At 51.4% G+C, this 26,288-nt stretch overlaps 1 protein-coding gene across 2 annotated transcripts; it reads left to right on the forward strand.

Annotated features, from left to right (window-relative positions):
- Nucleotides 1–25,359, forward strand: LIG3 (DNA ligase 3). Of its 2 annotated transcripts, none has more exons than XM_063146500.1 (20): nucleotides 1–72; nucleotides 1,761–2,317; nucleotides 2,499–2,642; nucleotides 3,189–3,386; nucleotides 4,739–4,890; nucleotides 6,778–6,944; nucleotides 8,141–8,218; nucleotides 8,867–9,035; nucleotides 9,983–10,138; nucleotides 10,850–10,981; nucleotides 11,991–12,070; nucleotides 13,902–13,989; nucleotides 14,215–14,292; nucleotides 15,395–15,518; nucleotides 17,375–17,517; nucleotides 18,072–18,146; nucleotides 19,376–19,522; nucleotides 21,454–21,631; nucleotides 23,058–23,152; nucleotides 24,880–25,359. In XM_063146500.1, the coding sequence occupies exons 2-20, from the start codon at nucleotides 1,786–1,788 to the stop codon at nucleotides 25,114–25,116; spliced, it is 2,973 nt and encodes a 990-aa protein (XP_063002570.1). In that variant the 5' UTR covers nucleotides 1–72; nucleotides 1,761–1,785; the 3' UTR covers nucleotides 25,117–25,359. The 2 variants fall into 2 exon arrangements, with proteins under 2 accessions (XP_063002570.1, XP_063002571.1); XM_063146501.1 differs by having other exon boundaries at nucleotides 24,883–25,359.
- Nucleotides 25,360–26,288: the final 929 nt, after the last annotated feature.

Consider the following 26,288-nt stretch of genomic DNA (forward strand, 5'->3'; position numbering starts at 1 on the left):
CCGGACGCGCGAGCGGGATGCCCGGATTTAAAGGGGGCGCCGCGGCTGCTGAGGGGAGGGGGCGAAGCCCAGGTAGGTTGGGGGGCAGGAAGAGGGGCCGGGGCCTGCAAGTGGGGGGGGGAGCCTCTTCGACACGGGCGTGGTCTGGGCTGTCTGGGGTGGGGGGGAGAGAGGGAGGGAGGGAGGGCGTTTAATGTATCAGTGATGATGATGATGATGATGATGATGATGATGATGAAGCTGCTGTGAGCGGAGGCTGCCTTGAGGACACGTTGCCCGAGGGGAAACCAGGGCTGGGGATCGAAGGAGGAAAGAACACTTGGGGGGGGGATTGAGGCTCCCAGAACACACACACCCCCCGCAGGCAGCATTTCCCACTCTGGCTGGCTTGGACTACAACTCCCATGAGCCCCCAGCCAGCATTTCCCCCAACCTGGGGCCCTCTGGCTGTCTCAGACTACAACTCCCGTAATCCCCAAGTCAGATTGCCCCCAACTCAGGGCTTTCTGGCAATCCTGGACTACAATTCCCACAATCCCCCAGCCAGCATTTCCTAACCTGGAGCCCTCTGGCTGTCTCAGACTACAACTCCCATAATCCCCAAGTCAGATTGCCCCAACTCAGGGCTTTCTGGCAATCCTGGACTACAATTCCCACAATCCCCCAGCCAGCATTTCCTAACCTGGGGCCCTCTGGCTGTCTCAGACTACAACTCCCATAATCCCCAAGTCAGATTGCCCCAACTCAGGGCTTTCTGGCAATCCTGGACTACAATTCCCACAATCCCCCAGCCAGCATTTCCTAACCTGGGGCCCTCTGGCTGTCTCAGACTACAACTCCCATAATCCCCAAGTCAGATTGCCCCAACTCAGGGCTTTCTGGCAATCCTGGACTACAATTCCCACAATCCCCCAGCCAGCATTTCCTAACCTGGAGCCCTCTGGCTGTCTCAGACTACAACTCCCATAATCCCCAAGTCAGATTGCCCCAACTCAGGTCTTTCTGGCAATCCAGGACTACAATTCCCACAAACCCCCAGCCAGCATTTCCTAACCTGGAGCCCTCTGGCTGTCTCAGACTACAACTCCCATAATTCCCAAGTCAGATTGCCCCCAACTCAGGGCTTTCTGGCAATCCGGGACTACAATTCCCGCATTTCCCCCAACCTGGAGCCCTCTGGCTTTCTCAGACTACAACTCCCATAATCCCCAAGTCAGATTGCCCCCAACTCGGGGCTTTCTGGCAATCCGGGACTACAATTCCCACAATCCCCCAGCCAGCATTTATTTATTTATTGCATTTCTATACCGCCCAATAGCCGAAGCGCTCTGGGTGGTTTACAAATTTAAGACCATTCAAAACAAAACAGCAGTATAAAACCATAATATAAAATACAGTATGAAAGCACAAGAGAACCTGGCGAAATCCCCTCTTCATCACAACATTTAAAGCTGCAGGAGCTATAGTAGAGTGACCAGATTTAAAAGAAGGCAGGGCTCCTGCAGCTCTCACTGTTGTGATGAAGAGGGAATTTCACCCGGTTCTCCATATATACAAACGACACCTGCTGAAATTCCCTTTTCTATGCCACTGTCAAAGACACAGGAGCCCTGTCCTCCTTTCCATAGGGTCACCCTGACCTTGAAGCAGGCTTGGAAACACACAGGCAGTCAATGCAAACGGGCCAGAGTGGGTCCTCATCCTGCTGCCTCTCTGGAACTGAGCTTTTTCCCCCTTTTGCTCTCTCCTCTCTTTCACAGCATCCAGTCGAGCTCAGAAAACTGCATGCATTTTCTTCTCAAGGCGCGTCCGCTGCAGCTAGCCAGGGCCCTGGGCAGAAGTGAGAACTCGATCGCTCAGGCTCAGCCGGTCCTTCTCTGCTCCCGAAAGGCCGGCGCCTTCCACGGGCGGCTGTGGGAAAGCCCTCCCCTGCCTTTGGCTGGCCAGTGGCGCTGGCCGCGGGCCGGTGGCTTTGCTCTTCCAGCGCCTTGGCGCCTCTCGCTTCTCAAGCCCCTGCGCCCAGCCTCCGAGATGGCGGAGCAGCGTTACTGCGTGGACTACGCCAAGCGCGGCACGGCCGGCTGCAAGAAATGCAAAGAGAAGATCCTCAAGGGGATGGTCCGTATCGGCAAAGTCGTGCCCAACCCGTTCACGGAGTCCGGCGGGGACATGAAGGAGTGGTACCACGTCAAGTGCATGTTCGAGAAGCTGGAGAGGGCGCGGGCCACGACGAAGAAGATTGAGGACCTCACGGACCTGGAGGGTTGGGAGGAGCTGCAGGACGGCGAGAAGGAGATGATAAACCAGCACATCTCGGGTGAGTTGTGCGGCAGGGTGGGTGGGTGATCACAGCAGTTCGGGGTCCAGGATCGGCCTTCCAGGGCTGCCCCGTGGCAACCGTTTTGCGAGCGCGCCCGCAACGCGCTTTCGGAATTCCCCACGTGCCCGAGGGTTTTAAGGCCTGACCACGTGTGACTCCCCTTCCTGTTTCTCCCCAGACCTTACCTCCAAAGCTGTGAGCACGCCGAAGAAGAAGGCTGTGGTCCAAGCGAAGCTTTCTACCAGCGGACAAATAACTTCTCCCAAGAAAATACCTGGGGCTTCTTCGGATCCATCCCCAAAGAAATTTTCAGGTTTCACAGGTGCGTGAGGAACGGAAGGCCTTTTCCTTGTGACGCATAGCTGCCAGTTCAGCTCAGAAGTAGTAGGTGTCAATCCCAGCGTCCGTTACCGCAGACTTCCTGAACCTCGTGGCCTCCAGATGTTTTGGAATTCAGCTCCCATCAGCCTCAGACAGCATGGCCAACCGTCAAGGATGCTGGGAATTGTAGTCCAAAACATCTGCAGCCTCGAGGAAGGCTGCATTGCTTCATCCTACGGCAGCAAATCCCATTCTGCGACTCTCTCTCTCAAACCCAGGATCCATTGATCCGCCTGCTTGCGTTGTGAGCGTTATTTTTTAAGGGATGTGGATCCACCGGAGGGGGGCGAGGCGGAAATCCCTAGGAAGTCCCATATCTTGTTCTTGACGTGCAGTAAAATAATATTGGGCAGGGGGTCTGTGGAAGACCTGGCGGGGGGACGGGACCCTTTATTTCCACCGAATTCATACTTGAGGTGGAGGGGGAAAGCCGTGGGGGACGTCAGAGTCCCTGGCTCCTTCCAACGATGGTCTCTCGTCTGCACAGCGAAGCCGGGCAGTTCGGAAGACGCGGCGCCCGGCTCTTCCCAGAAGCCGAGCCTCTCCGCCGAGAAGAGCGACCTGAAGCACAAGGACTGCTTGCTGCGGGAATTCCGGAAGCTTTGCGCCATGGTGGCCGACAAGCCCAGTTACAACGTCAAAACCCAGATTATCCAGGACTTTCTGCAGAAGGGAACCAGCGGAGGTGCCGTTTCATTCCTCTCCATTATTATTATTATTATTATTATTATTATTATTATTATTATGTGGTTTTTGCTAGACTGCAATTCCCATCATGGCCCATCTAGAAGGCACCAGGTTGGGGAGAGCCTCCAGGACAGTTTATACTATTAAGGCGCAATCATACACGTATTCACACAAAAAAAGTTCGTACACCTCCCATGCTGGAAGTTTAAAGGCTTTTTTTCTGTTTAAACATGCAGAGGAGTGTAGGACTTTTTTCTGCCAAACATGCATAGGAGTGTAGGACTTTTTTCTGCCTAAACATGCATAGGAGTGTAGGACTTTTTTCTGCTTAAACATGCAGAGAATGTAGGACTTTTTTCTGCTTAAACATGCGTAGGAGTGTAGGACTTTTTTTCTGCTTAAACATGCATAGGAGTGTAGGACTTTTTTTCTGCTTAAACATGCATAGGAGTGTAGGACTTTTTTCTGCCTAAACATGCGGAGGAGTGTAGGACTTTTTTCTGCCTAAACATGCAGAGGAGTGTAGGACTTTTTTCTGCCTAAACATGCGTAGGAGTGTAGGACTTTTTTCTGCTTAAACATGCAGAGGAGCGTAGGACTTTTTTCTGCTTAAACATGCGTAGGAGTGTAGGACTTTTTTCTGCCTAAACATGCAGAGGATTGTAGGGCCTTTTTCTGCCTAAACATGCATAGGAGTGTAGGGCCTTTTTCTACCTCAACATGTACACAGTTGCGCCCTTCCTAACAAAAGTAATAAACTGGGGGTGCTTGTTTCAAAACAGATGGCAGTCTTCAAAAGATCAAGTGGTCTGAAGGAGGCAGGTTCATTCCTCTTCCAGATGGAGACAGGTTCATTCCTCTTCCTTCTTAACTTTCTGTGCTGAATCTGCAATACATCAGCAAAGATTTCTGACTCCCCATAGCAGCAGCAATAAGATCTCCCCACCCTCAATTATACTGCTGAAATTAAGAAAGCTTAGGGTCACCGGGAACCAATTTTTGTGCGGAAAAGTGGTGAGCTCTGTTCAGTTTTGGTACTGAAAACACCTTCCTGGGTACAGACTTCTTTAATTCTAAGTGGACATGTTCTTCCCAGAACTCCACTTGTTGCTTCTCGGGGGTTCTAGTAAAAACCTAAAAACCAAAATAAAGTAAGCCCGGCAATCTTGAAGCCCCCCCCCCCTGTTCTGAAGGCCCCCAGGCAGAGGTCTCTTGACAGGTGGTGATGGTTAGGGTCTTCATTCCCCCGCATTGTCTTTACGGATGAACGTGATCTGGGATTCGGCGGCCTGCAGAGGAAGAGCCGGCTGTTTTCCGCTCTCCCACGACACGCGTCTCTGTCTGTTCCAGACGGCTTTCGGGGGGATCTCTACCTGACCGTGAAGCTGCTGTTGCCAGGAGTCATTAAGAGCGTCTATAACTTGAACGACAAGCAGATTGTCAAGCTCTTTAGCAGGATATTCAACTGCAGCCAGGAAGACATGGTCCGGGACCTGGAGCAGGTTAGTAAAGAGCCGTGACGTGACAGGGCTGGTGAATTGTATTAGGGCACAATCCTATGCTTGTTTAGACAGAAGGAAAAAAGTCCTAGCACTTTTTTCCCCTGTCTAAACATGCATAGGGTTGTAGGATTTCTTTTTGTCTAAACATGCAAAGGATTGTAGGACTGTTTATTTTTTTCTGTCTAAACATGCATAGGATTGTGCTTTTAATATATTTACATGCTGCTGCTGATCTGTTTATACCAGGGGTGAGCAATGTGCAGTCTGCATGTGACCCCCATGTGTGGAAAGGTGGCCAATGTTGAGTTCCTCCTCCTAGATTTCCCACAATTCTATTGGCAAAGGGGACGTGCAGAGAGTAGGTGCATTATTTCCCAGTAGAATCTCTTAGCCCTCTGCACGCACTCTGGGGAGTTTCCTTTGCTTGCTTACGACCTCTGACCTCTGTACTTCCACTTTGCACCCAGTGAAGCGTTCAGTCCGTTTCCCAAGCCGTAAAAGAGGTCCCCTTACCTTATCGCAGCTGAACGACTCCCATAAAATCAGCCTCACTGACATCTCAGTTTGCCGAATGTCCTTTTGCGAAGTGGGGGGCCCTGTTTCGAACTCGCCTCTCTCCCATTTATTACAAAACTGGCAACCTGACCTGGCTTTGCAGGAGCGAGAATAGCCCTGTCTACAGCGAAGGCTGCAAGCAAAACCATGCATCTGTCAGACATGAACACATTGTGCCTGCCTTGTCTGAGTGTCCTCTGGCACCCCTAGGCACAGCTCCTGCCAGATGTAATTGCACAGCCCCTTAAGGTTCGGGTCTCTCTACATTCCCTGGAGCGGGAGCTGCCCCACAGCAGAAAGGAGACCTATACCTCTTCCTCCGCCTCCAAATCTGCCCTGGTTTCAAGCTATACAGGCTGCAAAGCCAAGTGCTGGAGAGGGAAGATTGCCACCTAGTGACTGAAGCTCTTATGGCAGGCTTCAACCACAAGGGCACATTGGAATATATTAAAAGTTATTAATGCATTTTAAAAACAATATACCCCTGAGGTGCATGTGACACCCCACAAGTCAATTCCCTAATGTAGGTCTAGGATTTGTGAGTCTGTTGTGTTTAGAATGTTGACCTGAGTGGGCGGAGATTGAATATCTTAGGAGTTGAGGTGTTTTTAAAGTACTTGGGTTCGAGGGGAGAATTAGGGGATCAGGGTAAAGAGGGTTGTCTTTTGAGTGTAGTGTGCAGAAAGTCAGTTGGTGTATATTAAGCAATCCTGATAATAAAGAAAGTTCAAGAGTGAAGGTGTGGGAGAAAGGAAAGTGTGTATGAGAAGAGAGAAAGGATTGGATGAGAGGTTTTGACCAGGGTCTGGAAAGTTTTATTATGAAACAAAGTTTGTGAACATTGAAATAAATTTTTATTCAGTTTGTTTTACTACCACAAAAAATCCTTGGCATTTATCACCTGCAGTTATATGCATATAACCCCCGTTCTGACATTCATTCGCCATCAGCACATAATTCACAGCGCGTTATTTTATTCCTGAAATTATTCCTGTTGAACCCCTTCTTTCTCCGCATAGTTCGTAGAAAGGTGGTGTTTGTCCCTCACCTCTGGCTCATAAAGTGGTGGCGCTTAGCTTGAGCAGGGCGCGTCCGCGGACAGGCCTGTGGTCAAGAGCCGGTGTGTCGTGGCAGTGCACACCCGTAGGGTGCCCTTAGTACGCATGGCAAACTTCAGATGCTTGGGCGTCACGGCGGCGACAGACAGACAGTCACACATCCTAGGTGAATCCTAAAGGGAGGTTGATTCTTACCAGTGTCTTCCAGTGAGCACTGTAGTCTTCTTTGCATCTGTCTCCTATCGGTGTTGGGTTTTTTTTTGTATTTCGCCAGGGTGACGTTTCTGAAACGGTGCGGATCTTTTTTGAGCAAAGCCAGTGCTGTCCTCCCGCGGCCAAGAGCCTCCTGACGATCCAAGAAGTGGATGAGTTCCTTACCCAGCTTTCTAAACTCTCCAAAGAGGACGAGCAGCAAAGCCTGCTACTGGAGGTTTCAAAAAGGTAGGGAGAGCGCGTGCAGAAAGTCTCCTCAAACCCGCCACTGTCACCTTTTCAGCGCCAAAGACGTACTTCATTCCCCAAGCGTTTGAGCGTGAGTTCTGGCCCCATTGCTGTGTGCTGCTTTTGCGGGGTTCATTTTAAGCCGGCGAAGCGGGGAGAGATCCGTGCCTTGTGGAAGATCGCTTTGCGTAGCGCCTTCTTTTGATTACATTTTGACGGCGCTTGCTTTTATTTGTATTATCGATCGTGGTTTCTGTTGGGGGCGTTTCTGTTGTATTAATTATGGATTTGTGTGTGTGCAAGTCACTTTCAGTCAATAGAAAAATAATAATAATTTATTTCTTACCCGCCTCGCCGATTGGATCAAGGCGGGGAACAACTGAACACTAAAAGATTGTCAAGCTGACTATTACTATTATTATTATTATTATTATTATTATTATTATTATTATTATTATTATTCAGCCACGACGGATGCTGTACCACAAGCTTCAGCTATTGAGTGAAATAGAAATGCAATAATAATAATAAAAAGTTGTGCTTCTGTTCCCTGCCATGAGAGGCCCAGATCCTGCGCTGAAAGTACATAGAGTCAGTACAAGTTATTGACTTGTTTTGCATAAAGCATGCTCTGTTTGCAAACCTGATTTTGGAATGCTGCTGGGATATGTGTGTATATATATATTTCTAGATAGCAAATGTATCTAGAAATAGAGGCCCAGATCCCTGATGTGTACAGCCTCTAGGCTCGCCTTCACCATCCCGGCACCCTCCAAATGTGATGGACTACAGCTCCCATTATCCTCAGCTAGCCCAGCCGCTGACAGTGCTAAAACCAAAAAGCGATGCGGTTACCGGCTGCCTGTAACTAGGCGAGAAATGCCTCTTTTTCCCAGCGCTCAAAAACACAGGCCATCCAGGAAAAAAGTAGAGTGAAACATTATGGCCAAGGGTCATAAGAAATACCCCTAGCATTTTGTGCAAATCTTTTTCCTAACCCTAATCCTGCTTTCGCCAGCCTTGTGCTCTCCACCTACGTCAGACTGCCAAGTTGGCGAAGGCTGAAATTCACCAAGGCTACCATCTCGTGCTCTGTAACTTTTTTTTTTTACTTTGCTGCCGGCGACCTTCCCAATATGCATGGAAGGAGCCACCTGCGCCCCGATCCACTAACTGAACAGCTTCTTCCTTTTCAGGTGCACCGGCAACGACTTGAAGTGCATTGTCAGGTTGATCAAGCACGACTTGAAAATGAACGCCGGTGCAAAGCACGTGTAAGTTTGACGTGTGTGTGTGGAGGAGGACGACTGTGTCCACAGCTTGGGGTTGCTTCTGGACCCGTCGCTCCAGATAGATGCGACGGCCAGGAGTGCCTACTAGCAGCTTCGGCTCATATGCCAGCTGCGCCCCTTCCTAGAGTCGGAAGACCCAAAGATGGTCGTGCACGTGCTGGTAACTTCGAGGCTCGACTTCTGCAATGCGCTCTACATAGGGCTACCTCTGTGCCTAGTCCAGAAAGTTCAAATAGTTCAAAATACGGCAGCTTAGATGAACCTGTAGGGGAGGGGGGTCTGTTGATGGTTATTAGCATGATGAATTACCTTGCGTGCTTTTCTAAAAGCAGGCCGAACGGGCTTCTCTGAGCCTTGTTGAAGAGGGAACGCTTTAAGAAAGGAGCCATCACCGTCAAAGCCCTGCGGTGTGCCTTCAACCAGTTCCCCCCAACCGGCATCTCTCCTGACGTTGATGGACTCCAGCTCCCATGAGCCACACTCGTTGGTCAGGGATGATCAGTGTTGTAGTCCAAAGCATGTGGAGAGGCCCGGCTAGGGAAAGGCTGCCCAGACCAATGGGTGGAGGCGATGCTATATATTTTTTTAAAGAACGGTTCTTCTTCTTTTTCTCTCCTCGTTCCTGTTCAGGCTCGACGCTTTGGACCCGAACGCTTACGAGGCCTTCAAAGCGTCACGCAACCTCCACGATGTGGTGGAGAGGGTGCTGAGGAACCAGCAGGAGTCCCAGAAGGTGCCGGGCCTGAAGAGAACGCTCAGCGTGCAGGCCTCGCTGATGACGCCCGTTCAGCCCATGCTGGTACGGACCTCCCACGCTGAAGCCTTCATGGGCGGCGGCAGGGCCTTCTCGGTTGGAGCACCCCAAACCCGGAATTTCCCCTCGCAAGGCCGTCCCGGTTCCCTGAATTGTCGTCTTCGCTCTTCCCCATCTATCTTGGGAAAAATCCGCAACATATTCCAATGAGTTCAGGTTTCTATGAATTCTGTAGCACAGCAGCTATTTCCAAGTCACGTCAATTCTGTGGACTTTCCCCTGCCCCTTTTGGGGAGGATTTGCAGATGTCCACATTTGCAAACGCATGAAATTCTCACACCCAAAATCCGATTCCGGCAATGCCTGGCAATGGGCGGAAGCCAGGCGGGAAGGATGTAGCAAAATCCGCACGTCCTCATTTGGTATCGACGAGGCTGTGAATTTATTGCTTAAGACGGCTTTCCTTCGAGCTGGCTCCCTCCAGGCGTGTTGGACTACAAGCCCCATCAGCCACTGCCAATGCTGGCTGGGGGTGGTGTGAGTTGTAGTCCGACACATTGCTGCTGCTCAGGGTTGACTGTAATGCCCTAGGCCAGCCTTCCTCAACCTGGGGCGCTCCAGATGTGTTGGACTGCATCTCCCAGAATGCCCCAGCCAGCGGCTGGGGCATTCTGGGAGTTGTAGTCCAACACATCTGGAGCGCCCCAGGTTGAGGAAGGCTGCCCTAGGCGGACAGTTGATCTAAATTGGTGAACGATGGCTCTGAGGACCTAGTTTTGTTGGCAACTTAAAAAGTCCTGAAGTGGGATTTTTATTTATTTACTGCATTTCTACACCGCCCAAGAGACGAAGCTCTCTGGGCGGTTCATGAAAATTAGAGCCATGATGTACAACTTAAGTATAAAAGTTAAACCACAATATAAAACCGCAGTCTAAAAGTACAACCAGAATCAAACCGATTTTCTTTCCCACTCTCCTGTTTGCTCCACAAGGCGGAAGCCTGCAAGTCCATTGAGTACGCCATGAAGAAGTGTCCCAACGGGATGTACTCGGAGATCAAGTACGACGGGGAGCGGGTTCAGGTGCACAAGAAAGGGGATCACTTCAGCTATTTCAGCCGCAGCTTGAAACCCGTCCTTCCTCACAAGGTGAGCAGGGTGACTAGGTGTCTTGCCGTAGGAGTATGCATTTAGACTCCAGGTTAAGACCTTCCTCTTCCAGAGGCGTTCAGAGTGCAATCCTAAGCGTGTTTAGGCAGAAAAAGGTCCTACAATCCTATGCATGTTTAGGCAGAAAAAGGTCCTACAATCCTATGCATGTTTAGGCAGAAAAAAGTCCTACAATCCTATGCATGTTTGGGCAGCAAGAAGTCCTACAATCCTATGCATGTTTAGGAGGCAAAAGGTCCTAAAATACTCTGTATGTTTAAGCAGAAAAAGGACTTACAATCCTATGCATATTTGGGCAGAGAAGCCCTACAATCTTGTGCACATTTAGGCAGAAAAGCCCTACAATCTTGTGCATTTTTAGACAGAAAAAGGCCCTGCAATCTTGTGCATGTTTAAGCAGAAGAAAGTCCTACAATCCTGTGTTTAGGCAGGGGGGGAAAGGCCTACAACTCCGATTGCTTTTACCGCCAGCTCTTCAATATTTTTAACATTTCCTAGTTCCGTTTATTGTTTTGGTTGTTTTTCTCACGCGTGTGTGCCTTCACGGTGGCGAACCGCACCTGCCGGTTGGCCGGTATATACATTTAACAATCCGATAACCGAAACGCGGAGGGGCTTTTGGGCAGGGCTCTGTCATCGCGGGGAGAAGGCGTGTGCGGGTCAGCAGGACTTGCGTGTGTCTCCAACCAGGTGGCCCATTTCAAGGACTTCATCCCCAAAGCTTTCCCGGGCGGACACAGCATGATCCTCGACGCAGAAGTTCTCCTGATTGATACCAAGACAGGGAAGCCGCTGCCTTTCGGGACCCTTGGGGTGCATAAGGTAGGTGAAGGGATCATTTCCTCCACCCCCAAATGCATTTCATCGAGGGGCTGTCAGAGACCTTTCCTGCCTTCCGAAGTTTTTTTTAAAAAAATTAACACATTTCCTTGTGGCATCTGGGATTGCCGTGAAATAGGTTTCCGTTGGCTCTGAAAACTAGGTTCAAAGGAGTTGAGTAGCGTCTTGGGGCTCAGTCCCCACCTTTGCCTGGTCCTCAGCCCATTGGGCGGCCTCCTCGTCCTTTGCCGCTGCCTCCAGTGCTGGCCATTTTGTGAAGGTGCCCAGGACAGCGTCTCCAATGGCCAGGTGCACCCACGCTCCCCCCAAAAGTTGCCTACCCTTGCACAAGCTCCTTTCTCCAGCTTGGTGACCTCCAGGTGTCTTGGACGACAGCTCTTATCAGCCCCCGCTGGGATGATGGGAGTTGTAGTCCAAGAGGTTTGCAGGGCGCTGAGCTGCCTACCGCTGCACGCTGTGGAGAAAGTAGATGGGGACACCTGGTAGAACCGACTCAGAGATTCGGGACTGGCGGAAAGACATCCTTTGTCACGCAGCAAATAGTTAAGTCCTGGAATTCGCCGCCGGACGGTGTGTTGACGGCACACTGGGCCAGATGGCTTTGAAAGGGGATTTGGCCAACGGAGGCAGGAGACTGGAGCTCTACTGACAGCTGCTAGCCATGATGGCTGCATGGAGCCTCCATGTTTAGAGGCGCTCTACCTTCATGGGCTTCCCAGGGGGATCTGGTTGGCCACTGCAGGGGAGAAAGGACTCTGGGTCAGATGGGTCTTTGGGCTGTGATCAACACGCTGTATACGGAGTCAAACCCAGGGTCTGTCTAATCCAGTCTTGCCGGCACTGACTGGCCGCAACGGCAAGCAGGGTTTTCATCGGAGTACAGCGTCTGTCCCCTGCCTGACTCCACATTCGTCCCCACGGAAAGCCTGACACGCTTTCTCTCTGCGGTCGGCAAACTGACGTGTCTCCGCTCTCTCGCGTCCCTTTGCAGAAAGCCGCCTTCCAAGACGCCAACGTCTGTCTCTTCGTCTTTGACTGCATCTACTTCAATGACGTCAGCCTGATGGACAGGTGGGGATGATGGTGTGGGGTGTGTGGGGGTGATGGACACCCTTACATGCTGGAACGCTACTTGTTAGTTTACGTGTTGCTAGCCACCACCGCATCCTCCGCCAGCCTAGGTATGAGTGAGGAAGAAACGCACTGCCTGGTTGTTGTTGTCGTTTTACTTTACACCCGAGGAGGAGCACCGCTGGCAAACACCTGGAGTCCAGTTGGTGATGCCCGGTACCGCTGCTCCTAAAAATCATAGCCTCCTAGACTTGGAAGGGGCCATTGAGGCCATCCAGTCCAGCCCCCTGCTCAGTACAGGAATCCAGTTTCAAGCATCCCTGACAGTTGGCTGTCCAGTCTCTGTTTCAATACCTTCAGGGATGGAGAGCTCATCACCTCCCTAAGCAGCCGGTTGCACTGACGTTTTCCCCGATCTGCCTTCCTGTACTTGAAGTCCAGTATCTGTCTCCAGTGGTAGAGAACAGGACGCCACCCCCTTTTGAGTGACAACCCTTGAAGTGCTTGAGAAGTGCTCTCAGGGCCTCCCTTGGTCCTCTCTTCTCAAGGCCAAACGTACCCAGTTCTTCCTAGGACTTACTTTCTAGTCCCCTGATCATCTTCGTTGCCCTTCTCTGAACCCATTCCGATTTATTAAAATCATTCGTAAAGTGTGGTGTCCAAAAACGAGCACAGTATTCGAGGTGGGGTCCGACCAGTTCCGAGCAGAGTGGGGCACGCCGTACGGCCCGAACAGCCTTGTCCCATAGCCGGGACGGAACCCGTGGGCTACGCAAAACACTCAGCCAACCCCAATAAACGTTTAAAAAGTTTATTGAAGCAAGCAGGAAGCAGCGAAAAGAAAGTGAATGAACCGCCCCTAAATTAGTCCTATATTAGACCCGTTTGCATCATATATGCTTCGAACTTGACCTGAGCTCCAGGAAGAGGTGACAGGATGCAGTGAATTGGACTCCTTTATCTGGTGTGAGTAGAAAGGGGAAAGCGTGACAGGTTGAGAGAATTTCATAGAATCATAGAATAGCAGAGTTGGAAGGGGCCTACAAGGCCATTGAGTCCAACCCCCCACTCAATGCAGGAATCCACCCTAAAGCATCCCTGACAGAGGGCTGTCCAGCTGCCTCTTGAAGGCCTCTAGTGTGGGAGAGCCCACAACCTCCCTAGGTCACTGGTTCCATTGTCGTACTGCTCTAACAGTCAGGAAATTTTTCCTGATGTCCAGCTGGAATCTGGCTTCCTGTAACTTGAGCCCATTATTCCATGTCCTGCGCTCTGGGAGGATCGAGAAGAGATCCTGGCCCTCCTCTGCGTGACAACCTTTTAAGTCTTTGAAGAGTGCTCTCATGTCTCCCCTCCATCTCCTCTTCTCCAGGCTAAACATGCCCAGTTCTTTTAGTCTCTCTTCATAGGGCTTTGTTTCCATAGGGCTTCCTGATTTCATCAATCAGGAAGCCAGCAGAGGGGGACGAGGGCGTTTCACCCAGGCAGGGAGGTCGTACGTCTCAGGAAAGGGAGGCGAGAGGTGGATCAGAGACCGTCCTGCTTTCACCAGGGCTCGGCAGATGGCAGCATCCCAAATTTCGTTTTGTGGATTCAGGGGAAAGAGAAGGGGCGTAGCGCAAGATGGAAATTCCTTCCCCAACCTTGTGCCCTCCAAACGTATTTGATTGCGATGAGGGCATCAGGTTGGAAGAAGGTGATCTTTACCTGTTCTAAAAAAAATAGGCAGGTCTGCTTTTGGTACGCGGGCCACTAAATGGTTCTCTCTCTCTCTCTTTCCCCCCCCCTCTCTCCACACCCCCTGTCCGGGCCTCGCTCCCCTCACCCCCAGGCCGCTCCGTGAACGGCGCAAGTTCCTCCACGACAACATGGTGGAAATACCCAACCGGATCCTCTTCTCCGAGATGAAGCATGTCACGGTGGGTGCCGCCTGGGGATGGCGAGGGGGCGGTACGGAGGAGCTTGGAAGTGTCCCAGAGGTGGACATCGAGGTCTCGGAAGAGGTGGGAGAGAGGTGGGGGCGAAGAAGATATGCTTGAGATTCTCCGAGCCATTGGGGGCGACCTTGGTCTTCCATCTTGCAGGATCATGGTGATGACAACGTTAAAACATGTTCAAATTCTCTCTCTCTCTCTCTCTCTCAGAAAGCTTCGGACCTGGCCGATATGATCAATCGCGTCATCCGCGAGGGGCTGGAAGGATTGGTGCTGAAAGACGTGAAGGCATGTAGGCTTAGGTTCTCGAATCTCGATCTCTCGTTCTGCAAATGGCTGCGAAATTGGAAGGTTTTCAACCGGAAATCTTATTCATACCCACGCGTATGGCTTGAGAGATATCAGCAGGCATCGGCCATGCACTTCCGTGTGTGTATGTGCAAAGCATCAGGACTAGAAACTGCCCAGAGTGCAGGACACGGAATAACGGGCTCAAGTTAAAGGAAGCCAGATTCCAGCTGGACATCAGGAAAAACTTCCTGACTGTTAGAGCAGTACCACAATGGAACCAGTGACCTAGGGAGGTTGTGGGCTCTCCCACACTCGAGGCCTTCAAGAGGCAGCTGGACAACCCTCTGTCAGGGACGCTTTAGGGTGGATTCCTGCATTGAGCAGGGGGTTGGACTCAATGGCCTTGTAGGCCCCTTCCAACTCTGCTATTCTATGATTCCACTTATTTTTTCAGTTTTATATGAAATGCATGTGAAAGCCATTCCACAGTTTGGGGGCGGCAGAAGAGAAGGTCCTCTGGGTAATAGTTTGTCAGCCGTGTTTTTGTTGGCTGGAGTAGATTCTTCCCAGAGGACCTGAATGTGCGGGAGAAGGCGATCCCGCAGGTAGCCTGGACCCAAACCATGTAAGGCTTTAAAGGTGATCACCAACACTTCATACTTCGCCTAGAAACTAATTGGCAGCCAGTGAGATTTTAAGACTGGTGTAATGTGGTCCCCCCTCGGTGTACCGGTGACCAGCCTGGCTGCCCTATTTTGAACTAGTTGAAGTTTCCAGACTAGGCACAAAGGTAGCCCTATGTGGAGCACATTGCAGAAGTCGAGCCTCGAGGTTACCAGCGTGTGCACAACCTAGGAAGGGGCGTATCAATAGGCACTCCTGGCCGTCCCGTCTACCTGGGCTGTCATTTAGAGCAGCGGATCCAGAAGCACCCCCAAGCTGTGTACGCAGTCTTTCGGGGTGTGTGTGTGTGTAGCCCCATTCAGTTGCAGTCCGAACATGTCTGGAGGGCGCTGGGTTGGGGAAGGCCGTGCTAGAGCGAGCCCTGTTCTGCCACCCTTTCTGACGCTTCTCCCTCCCTTCCTTTCGCTTTGCGCAGAGCATTTACGAGCCAGGAAAACGCCACTGGCTCAAAGTGAAAAAGGATTACCTGAACGAGGGAGCGATGGCCGACACGGCGGATCTGGTGGTCTTGGGGGCCTTCTACGGCCAAGGGAGCAAAGGTGAGCATCTTTTGAAAACCAGAATGCCAAGCTAGTCATGGAGGAAACAGGTCTATGAGGAACCTTGGAAGCAAGCCTCTCTGGGAATTATTTATTTATTTCTTACCAGCCTCTCTGATTGGATCGAGGCAAGAACAAGCATAAAATACATAAAACACTTATTAAAAACATCCTAAAAGCATCCTGAAAACATACTAAAAGCATCCTAAAATTCCACTGGATAGGCCTGCCGGAAGAGATCAGTCTTTATAGCTTTCTTGAATGCTAAAAGACTGTCAAGCTGCCGAATCTCCTCCGGCAGGCCGTTCCACAGTCTGGGAGCAGCAGAAGAGAAGGTCCTCTGGGTAACAGTTGTTAATCTAGTTCTTGCTAGCTGAAGTAGATTCTCCCCAGAGGACCTGAGTGTGCAGGGCGGATTGTACGGGAGAAGGCGATCCCGCAGGTAGCCTGGACCCAAACCATGTAGGGCTTTAAAGGTGATAACCAACACTTTGTACTTTGCCCGGAAACTAATTGGCAGCCAGTGAAGAGATTTTAGGACTGGTGATCACCCCTAGATGTTCCAGCTCTTTCCACAGCTGGGGTGCCACAGCAGAGAAGGGCCTGTTCCTGGTAGCCACCCGCCTCACTTCCTTTGGCAGGGGGTCCCAGAGAAGGACCCCTGAAGATGATCTTAGGTACATATGGGAGGAGATGACCCTTCAGATAACCTGGCCCCAAGCCGCTTGAAGCTTTGAACATGGACCCGGACTGGCAGCCATTGGGGATGGAAAAGTAAAAAAAAGAAAAAAGCTCTCAGTTGTACCTCTCAAAAGCCGAAACTTCCTATATATTTATTTATTTCATTTCATTTCTATGCTTCCCAATAGCCAAAGTTCACAAAAATGACAACCGTAAGGCACAGCGTAGAATATAAACATACAAAAAAATAATTATTGTTACTGCTGCTCCCAGACTGTGGAACGGCCTGCCGGAGGAGACTCGTCAACTTAACAGTCTGTCAGCATTTAAGAAAGCTATCAAGACTGGTCTCTTCCGCCAGGCCTATCCAGTGGAATTTTAGGATGCTTTTAGGATGTTTTAACAAGGTATATTATGTTTTAATTCAGTTTTATGTATTTATATTTACTGTTGTTCCCTGCCTCAATCAGAATGGAGAGGCGGGTAAGAATTATTATTATTACTAGTTGTACCTGGCATAACATACGCCATTTTAGCATATCTTAAAGTTTATTAATTAAATATCATCGCGGGGGCTTCTTGGAGGCTGCCGATACAGCGCTGTCTGGCAGACCTGGGGGGCAGGGAGGTCGGGGGGAGGGGGAGCAGGTGCCCCCCTCTCAACGGGGTTCCTGTCAGCCTTGGGCCGCCCGCCCGGCTTGCAGGAGGCGAACGGCCTTCCACCCGGCCACCAAGGGCCCCGGCCGTGCCTCGCTCATGCTCCGGACCGTGGCGCTGCCCCCTTCGGTGGGGGTGGGGGGTGGGGAGCGAAGAGGCAGAAAGGGGGGCAGGATTACCTTGGAAAGCCCGGAGAAGTCGGGCGAGGGGTTTAGCTACCTGTATCAGCTGATGTTACACGTTGTTACTGTTGCTTAGCAACTTGTATCAGCTGAAGCCTGTACGGAAACATACCTAAGCATTTTAAATAGAGAGATGATGATGATGATGATTAGCAAAAACCAAGCAGCAGTACTGGCATTTAAAATACAGACTTAAACAACTGAGCTAAAAGACTAAGATGGTGAAATACCGGGGAAATAAATAGGTCTTGGCCCGGCGCCGAAAGGAGAGCAATGTAGCTGACCAGGCGAACCAATTTTTCTCGCCTCTTTCCCCCCTTTCTTCTTTTGCTCCAGGCGGGATGATGTCCATCTTCCTCATGGGCTGCTACGATCCCGACAGCCAGAAGTGGTGCACGGTGACCAAATGCGCCGGCGGGCATGACGACGCCACCCTTGCCCGGCTGCAGAAGGAGCTGGACATGGTGAAGATCAGCAAGGTTGGCGCTTCAGGGGCCGTCGTGCCCCCTCAATCACTTATTTTATTCGATACATTTAGATCCGGCCTTTTCCCCTCCCAGGACGTGATCCTCCTCCTCCTCCTCCTCCTCCTCCTCCTCTCCATTTTATCCTCACAACCACCCTGTGAGGTAGGTCACTTTGAGTGACCGTGGCTGGCCCAAAGTCACCCAGTGAGCTTTTGCGCCAAACGCGGAGTAGAACCGGATCTCTGTTAGCTTAATGTGCTGCCCTAGATCCATGTACAAACCTGGGCATGTTCTAGGAAACCCACGTTCACCCCAGAAAGGACCTTTGGATAAGGGTCGTAGAGCGCCTACAGGGAGGCCGGCTGCCTGATTTTGTTCCGCTTCTGAATATTTTAAGACCTGGCGCCCTCCAGATGTTTTGGACTGCAGCCTTGGTTGTGTGACTGATCTCTATTTAAAATTACTTCTTAATCATTGGCAGTCCTTTTGGGATGTGCGATAGGCATGCTAAAACACCCAGCAGTTCTGATGGCGGTGTGTGTGTGTGTGTGTCTTCTCCCTCCTAGGAGCCCGGTAAAATTCCAGGTTGGCTAAAGATAAACAAGAATTATTACCCAGACTTCGTGGTTCCAGACCCAAAGGTAAACGGGCTAAGAGTGCTGAAAAGGAGGGGATTTCTTGTGCACTATCATGGAGTGCTTTTGGGGGGGGGGGGAGGGGTGGTCTCCATAAGTGGGCTGGGAACATCTAATGCTGGTTTACCGAAGTGAAGCAGATATGGTGTAGAGACCACTGGAAGTTCTATTTAAGGGTGTGGCGCAGAGCGGTACAGCAGCAGTTTCTGCAGCCCAAACTCTCCCCATGGCCTGAGTTCGATCCCAGCGGAAGCTGGTTTCAGGCAGCCGGCTCGGGTCGACTCAGCCTTCCGTCCTCCCGAGGTCGGTAAAATGAGTACCCAGCTAGCTGGGGGAAAGGTAATCACGGCCGGGGAAGGCAACAGCGAACCACCCCGCTATAAGGCCTGCCAAGAAAATGTCAGCGAAAGCTGGCGACCCTCCAAGAGTCAGTAATGACTCAGTGCTTGCACGAGAGGTTCCTTTCCTTCCCTTTAATTAAAAGCCCTATGAAGAGAGACTGAAAGAACTGGGCATGTTTAGCCTGGAGAAGAGAAGATGGAGGGGAGACATGAGAGCACTCTTCAAATACTGGAAAGGTTGTCACACAGAGGAGGGCCAGGATCTCTTCTCGATCCTCCCAGAGTGCGGGACACAGAATAATGGACTCAAGTTAAAGGAATCCAGATTCCAGCTGGACATCAGGAAAAACTTCCTGACTGTTAGAGCAGTATGACAGAAGAACCAGTGACCTAGGGAGGTTGTGGCCTCTCCCACACGAGAGGCCTTCAAGAGGCAGCTGGACGACCATCTGTCAGGGATGCTTTAGGGTGGATTCCTGCATTGAGCAGGGGGTTGGACTCGATGGCCTTGTAGGCCCCTTCCAACTCTGCTATTCTATGATTCTATGAAAGGACCTGTATCTCGTAAATATATTCGTTTATTACAGTTCTATGCTGTCTCCCATAGCCAAAGCCTTCTGGGTGGTTTACAATGATGAAAGACCCCATCAAAATGCAATAGAATAAGATCGTGTAAAACCACTCGCAGACAAAAATGTAAAAAAACCATCTGAAAACGATCCCCAAATAAAAATCCCAGCAGCCGTTCAAATGCCATTTTCACGCGCTGTCAAAACGCCTGGGAGTAAAGGAAGGTCTTGACCTGGCACCGAAAAGATGACAATGCTGGTGTCTGGTGGGCCTCACTGGGGAGAGGACGCCGGCTGGCTCTGTGACGGTTGCGCTCTTTCTTAGGCTGCGCCCGTCTGGGAGATCACGGGCGCCGAGTTCTCTAAAGCGGAGGCCCACACCGCCGACGGCATCTCCATCCGCTTCCCCCGCTGCACGCGCATCCGCGACGACAAGGACTGGTCCACGGCCACCACTCTGCCGCAGCTCCGGGTGAGTTGGACCCGGCTCGATTTCCTGGAGACCCGTAGGGCAAAACTCTGTTTATAGCACCTTTAACTCTCTCCAGCCCATGAAGGGCTCCGGGAGCAGCTTACAAAGATTAATAGCAGGCAGCCCCTGCCCCCTCAAGCTTTGTAATCTAAGAGACACGGCACAAAAGGAAAAGCGATGGGGAGGGAGGAGGAAAAAAGCACTGCTGCTTAAGGGCAAGGCCTTCTCAACCTTTTAGAAAGGGGGACATACACTAAAGCTGTGGGGTGGTTGGGGGGGAGAGGGTGTGGCCATTGGGGACCATCCTAGATCCTATTCGTCCATCTTCTCCGTCTTCTTCTGAATTAGCATCATTTTCTTCTCGCCTCCCTTACTGGCAGCAATGTATGCTGGCTGGGGCATTCTGGGAGTTGTAGTCCAACACATCTGGAGCGCCCCAGAGGAAGGCTGTTTTAGTGGAAGATTCAGGACAGTTCTAATAAAAGCCCGGAGAGAGAGCTTGGCCTTCATAGTTTGTGAAATTCCAGACTAACATAAACGTTCACCGATGTGTGATGCACGTTTGGGCAGAAACGAACACAATTTCATCACCCTCGGTGTGATCCAGGGGCTGGAGCATCTCCCCTAGGAGGGAAGGTAACAACACCTGGGATTGTTTAGCTTGGGGGGAAAAGGAGGCTGAGGAGGGCAAGAGGAGATATGACAGAGGTGTATAAAATTCTGCATGGTGTGGAGAATGTGGGCAGGGGGACATTTTTCTCCCTCTCTCAAAATACTAGAACCCGATGGGGTCGTCCCATGAAACTGATGGGTGGGGGGTTCAGGACAGTTGAGGAAGGGCTCCTTCACACAGCGCAGAGTTGAACTATGGAACTCACTGCCACAAGACGGAGTGACGGGCGCCAATTTGGATGGCTTTAAAAAGGGTTGGATCAATTCCTGGAGGAGACGGCTATCAATGGCTATTATCCCTGGTGGCAATATGTTGCTTCCGGGCTCAGAGGGCGTAAGCTTGTATACTCTAGTTGCTGGGGAACATGGGTGGGAGGGTGCCATTGCAGCATGGCCTGCTTGTGGGTCCCTGGCCGACAGCTGCTTGGCCACGGTGTGAACAGAACGCTGGACGAGATGGACCCTCGGTCTGACCCAGCCTCAGAGCTCTCCTTAGGGTCTTACCTCCACTAAGAGCCTGTTCTGTGAGCTGCATGCAGACGTGGGTCTCTGCAGGACGTGTGTTGTATTTATACCCTGGTTCTCCAGAGCCCCTCAAGGTCAAAAGATGCCCTTTGCGAGACTCTGAACAGAAATTCGTGGTAAGAAAATCCCTGCTTCCACTCCCCCACCACCACCACCAGCCAAAGCAGCTGCCAGCAATTAAAATCAAGGCGAGAATACCTAACGGCAGTAGCAATTAAATTATGAAACAAAACCCCAATATGCTCACACGGGGAGGGAGGGAAGGACGGTGATCATAAAATGTTTTCAGGCAGCAAATGAATCGTTCGAGTATATCCCAAGAACTCCCCGCATCGAGGCTGAGCTGGAATTGGGCCCCGGCTCTGTTCTTGGCCGGTGGAGGGAGGTGACGTGTTGCCCTCAGACGTTTTTGGACTACAACTCCCATGAGCCCCAGGCAGCGCGGTCAGGGATTGTGGAAAGTGTAGTCCAAAAACATCTGGAGGGCACCAAGCGATCGTCGGCTGACCGTTGGGGGCCGTCTGATGTCAGGCCATGCTGACTCAGAACGATGGGAATTGCAGCCCGACACACCTGAAGGGCACCAGGTTGGGGAAAGCTGTTCTAAAGGACCGTGCAGGTGTGCTGTGTCTTGCATCCCCAGAAGGTGGGAGGGGACAGTAGTGGAGGAGCTGAGCACTTCGACTTGCTATATTCTTCTTTTGTTTGTTATCCGGGCCTTCCTTTCGGGACAGGAGCTGTACCAGCTGTCCAAAGAGAAGTCCGACTTCACTGTGGTCGCCACGGAGGAGGAGACCTCCACAGCCGGCAGCAGTGGGGAGAACGAGGGGCAGGGCAGCCGGGCGGCCACCCCCCGCAAGGCTACAAAGGTGCCCCCCGGCAAGTCACCTGCGAAAACCAAGAAGCCTGAAGGTGAGAGGCTGGGAGGGGCCAGAGAAGCTGTCTTGAGCAGCACCTCTGTACACCAGCTGTGTTCCTCTGCTTCGGGTTGAGAGCGGTCATTGCAGAAACAGGGCCTTTACAGTGATGGCTCCGAGGCTGTGGAACTATTTTCCCCCTGAAATCCAAAGATCATAGAATCATAGAATAGCAGAGTTGGAAGGGGCCTCTAAGGCCATCGAGTCCAACCCCCTGCTCAATGCAGGAATCCACCCTAAAGCATCCCTGACAGATGCTTGTCCAGCTGCCTCTTGAAGGCCTCGAGTGTGGGAGAGCCCACAACCTCCCTAGGTCACTGGTTCCATTGTCGTACTGCTCTAACAGTCAGGAAGTTTTTCCTGATGTCCAGCCGGAATCTGGCTTCCTTTAACTTGAGCCCGTTATTCCGTGTCCTGCACTCTGGGAGGATCGAGAAGAGATCCTGGCCCTCCTCTGTGTGACAACCTTTTAAGTATTTGAAGAGTGCTATCATGTCTCCCCTCCATCTTCTCTTCTCCAGGCTAAACATGCCCAGTTCTTTCAGTCTCTCTTCATAGGGCTTTGTTCCCAGACCCCTGATCATCCTAGAACGTTAGATTTATACCCCCCCCCCCGGAGACTAGATTCAGCCCTTGGCCCTGAACTTGTGCGCACACACACACACGGTTTAGTCTCAGTGAGGCCGTCATCTGGCATTTCTGAGTCTTCAAGGGCAGCCCCACGTAGATTGCAGTGCAGTAGTCCAGTCAGAATGTCAACAGTGCCCACCTTCTTTTCTTTTTCCTGCCGCTTTGAGATTTCCATTTATTGCATTTTCGTCCCGGAAGCGCTGCAAAAGCTGTATACAAATATTTTCAGCGATCTCTCCCATCGTGGGAGCAATTTCGGTCAGCAAGTGTTGAAGCGTGGCCTGTGTGGATTTCTGCCCACCTGCTTTCTTAGACGCTCTTTGGACCAACCTGCAGTCCGACCGAAGCGCAATAGAAAGACGGGATTTTGCTCAGGTTGCTTTTCGGTGACCTGGGAGAGGTTGAAGGGATGCAGGTCGCTTTGAAATCCGTGGCAGATATTGATTTAACTAACGCTGCATCGTGGGAATGAGGCAGGCTATAAAATCAACATAGTTTAGTACATTTAGGATGTAATCTTATGCATGTTTAGACTGAAAAAAGGCCTACAACTCACAGCATGCTTCAGCCAGCGGGTAGTTGTAGGGCTTTTCCCCCCGTCTAAACATGTCTGGGATTGTGCCCTTACTTGGCATTTTGAAAAACACTTGTCTTTTTTATTGTGAAACTTCTCGGATGGGAAGGACTCCAGGCACTGTCCACCTCTGCTTGCATAGGCAACTTTTTTTTCTCCCTTGCCTGCGTCTTCTCCCCCTGCAAGCTAAATCACTGGCATCTCTCTCTCCTTTTAGCCAGCAAAGCAGTCGAAAGATCCCCGCTGAAGAAAGCCGAGGAGAAGCGAGGAGAAAAAAGGAAGGCCGTTGAGGTGGAGGGAGAGAAGAGAAAGGTGAGTGAGTGAGGCCCAACTCAGTACACGTACCAAAATGTGCAGATTCTGAGAATGGAGGCCGTTGCTTTCCTCATAGAATCATAGAATAGCAGAGTTGGAAGGGGCCTACAAGGCCATCAAGTCCAACCCCCTGCTCAAGGCAGGAATCCACCCTAAAGCATCCCTGACAGAGGGTTGTCCAGCTGCCTCTTGAAGGCCTCTAGTGTGGGAGAGCCCACAACCTCCCTAGGGAACTGGTTCCATTGTCGTACTGCTCTAACAGTCAGGAAGTTTTTCCTGATGTCCAGCTGGAATCTGGCTTCCTGTCACTTGAGCCCGTTATTCCGTGTCCTGAACTCTGGGAAGGAATCGTGGCACCCGTACACAAACACAAGTCAGACTTGGCAAACTAAATTGTAGGGTTTTTAATTTAAAAATTGGGGTGGAGATTCTAGAAGCGACCTGGTGTGGGTGGGTGGGTGTCTGTCTCTCACACACATCTCTGCACCTCCAGCCGCCTTCCAGGTTTATAAGGAGAAAGTGTGGAGAGTTTTTATGCTTCCCTAAAGCCGCGAGGGAGGCAAATCCGTGGAAAATATTTCCGTCTCCCCGCTTCGGAGAGATGGTTGTGCACGTCGCCGTGCAGAAATCAGAACAGGCCTGCTTGGGTCTTCCTCGTTAATTGGGAAATGGAAGAATAATAAGATATAGAACAGCCAGCGCTTCACAAAGAGCAGGGTGAAAGAGAGTAAAATATGCTGCCCTCCAGGAACGGAGGCAGTAGGCCTAGGTACGCCAACTGCCGGGGAATGTGGTTGTTCACGTCCTGCTTGTGGGCGTTCGGTTGATCGTTGTCGGAAGCAAAACGTTGGCCGCGGTCAGCCTTCGCCAACGTGGCGCTCCCTGGAGAAGTTAAGGCTGTGACTCCCGTTGCCCTCGGGGAAATCTGGACCAGGTCGGCCTTTGGCCTGATCCAGCAGGCTAGTCGTCCTCATGCTTCTAACGGGCGGCGTGTGCTCGTGGCAAAACGAAGAGCCAGCTGCGTTGGGAGGGAGCCTGGCGTGCCAGGCTGGGCTTAGCCGATTCCTCAGCACAGCTGCTGTTTCTCTTGCAGAGGCGGCGAATCAGAGCACTAGCAGGCAAATTAACTTTTCTGAGCGAACGGCCGCCCCACCCACACAGGAGCTAGGGAGTTCCTCAACACACCAGCACCGTTAGAAGCCATTAAAAGACCGAAGATCAAACAAACTGCTTGTCCTGGTCTTATTCATAGACGGAAAAAGCCAACTGGCCGAGTTCTCTTAGCACAGCGTGCAGGGAAGCGAGTTTGAGATTTAACCAGGAATTTGGCCACGCTGCCCTTCCTTCACTCCCGTAGTGGGGTTCTGCCCTTGAAAGGGCGGGCGGGGAAAGGTCATTTGTGCGGAGAAATTTTCCGGAAGACTTTAGGAAACTGCCCAGGTGTGTGTTGGGTGTTTTCAACAACCTTGAGGGCTAGAACGTTTTAAAATCAAAGCACAGATTATCCCACTGACTTGAGAATGTCCAGTTTCTTTGCTGTCGATTGCCTTTCACAGTGACGCGATGGGAAACCAGGACACTGGCTTTTCCCCCTCGTAGCGCGAGTCTGTGAAAGGGCTTTCTCAGAGCAGAGTTTAAAAGCCCTGCCTTCCTCCTGTGAAGGCGTTCATACAGGCAAGCGACGCTCCCTTTCCTCGCTCATGTTTTTCTTGCCTTTACAACAGCAGACGCTGCTGGACATATTCACTGGGGTGAAACTTTACCTGCCGCCTTCGGTGGAGGGCTTCAGCAAAATTAGGCGGTACTTCGTGGCCTACGACGGAGACCTGGTCCGCGAGTTTGACACCGCCTCGGCGACGCACGTGATGGGGGACGCGGACGAGAACCCGGCTGCTCAGCAGGTCTCCCCTGACTGGGTCTGGGAATGCATTCGGAAAAGGAGGCTGGTCGCTCCTTGCTAGATCACATCCGGTCTGGTGCGAAGGCATCGGAACGGCTCGGCTCGGCACTAGTCCTGGAGTAGCTTCCGAGGACTCTTGAACGACTGCTTTTTAAAACAACACATCAACACCTTCTGGAATGAAAGTAGTATCTATGAACAGCCAACGTGAGGAGGGATTAACTGACACGGAGATCAACTTAATCACCACTGTTTTACTGTTCGTGTTTTTATGAATAAACGGGGACGGCACTCCTGCGAAAAACACCTCCCCGTTTTATGTCTGGGGCACTCCAGAACAGGGATAAGGTATTACACACGCCTGGACCAGGTCTGGAGCTGCTTGACGCTTCGACTTGGAAGCGTTTGTAACTGGGAGACACAACCAGTTTGGCATGGACTGGATTCAGACGACACAATAACCAATGGCGGTTTAAATAGTCAGCGGTGGTTTAACCCACCATGGGTTGATCGTGTTGTGCGGAGGGCACCGTGGGTTATTTCGTCAGCTACAGAGTCGCAAGGCAGGAGCCGTCAAACGTGTGGCGGCCGCTCTAGTCCAGCTGACAGAATAGTTTTGTGGCAGCAGAGGCTGATGGGATACTAGCGGGAGGACGGAGGGGGGCATGGGTGAGTCAGCTCAACACTGATCCTGAACCACACCGCAGTTGATTATTATTATGTTGTGTGGGAAGCACCCCTTAGATAATCAACTCTAAAGTTGATTATTACCCATCCGTTGACTCTTGTGTTGTCTGAATGCAGCCATTGGGTCAACCCTTGTGCGTTTGGTTCACAACAGACCACGTAAGAGGCTTTTAACAATCCCCCCGTCCAGGTGAGGTGGGGGAGGTTACCCCCTTGCCTGTATTCACGTGTGTGTTTTAAAAAAACGCATCTGCATGTAAAATCTCCTAGTTCAGTGTTGGTTCCTCAGCTGCCCGTCGGGCGATTCTGTGCAATAGGTGACAGGCCAGCGGCACTGGTGAAAGCAGGGCTCCAGGAGCAGCTACTGGCAATAGATGCCATTCTAGCACGGTTTTCCATCTCCGGGCGGGGTGGGTGGGAGAAACCCCATTACAGCAGGCACCAGAGGCAGATGGCGGACATCTGATAGCAACCGGCTTCATAGAATCGTAGAGTTGGAAGGGGCCTAGAAGGCCATCGAGTCCAAACACACACACCCCACTCAAT

Source organism: Elgaria multicarinata, chromosome 22 (genome assembly GCF_023053635.1).
Source record: "Elgaria multicarinata webbii isolate HBS135686 ecotype San Diego chromosome 22, rElgMul1.1.pri, whole genome shotgun sequence".
NCBI classification, from domain to species: Eukaryota; Metazoa; Chordata; class Lepidosauria; order Squamata; family Anguidae; genus Elgaria; species Elgaria multicarinata.

Bases quoted from the DNA above. Each gene is read 5' to 3' on its own strand.
- LIG3 (XM_063146500.1), top strand. From the start codon at position 1,786: ATGCATTTTCTTCTCAAGGCGCGTCCGCTGCAGCTAGCCAGGGCCCTG. The intron at 3,387-4,738 runs GTGCCGTTTCAT...TGTCTGTTCCAG, and splicing joins GCAGAAGGGAACCAGCGGAG to ACGGCTTTCGGGGGGATCTC. The intron at 13,990-14,214 runs GTGGGTGCCGCC...TCTCTCTCTCAG, and splicing joins CCGAGATGAAGCATGTCACG to AAAGCTTCGGACCTGGCCGA.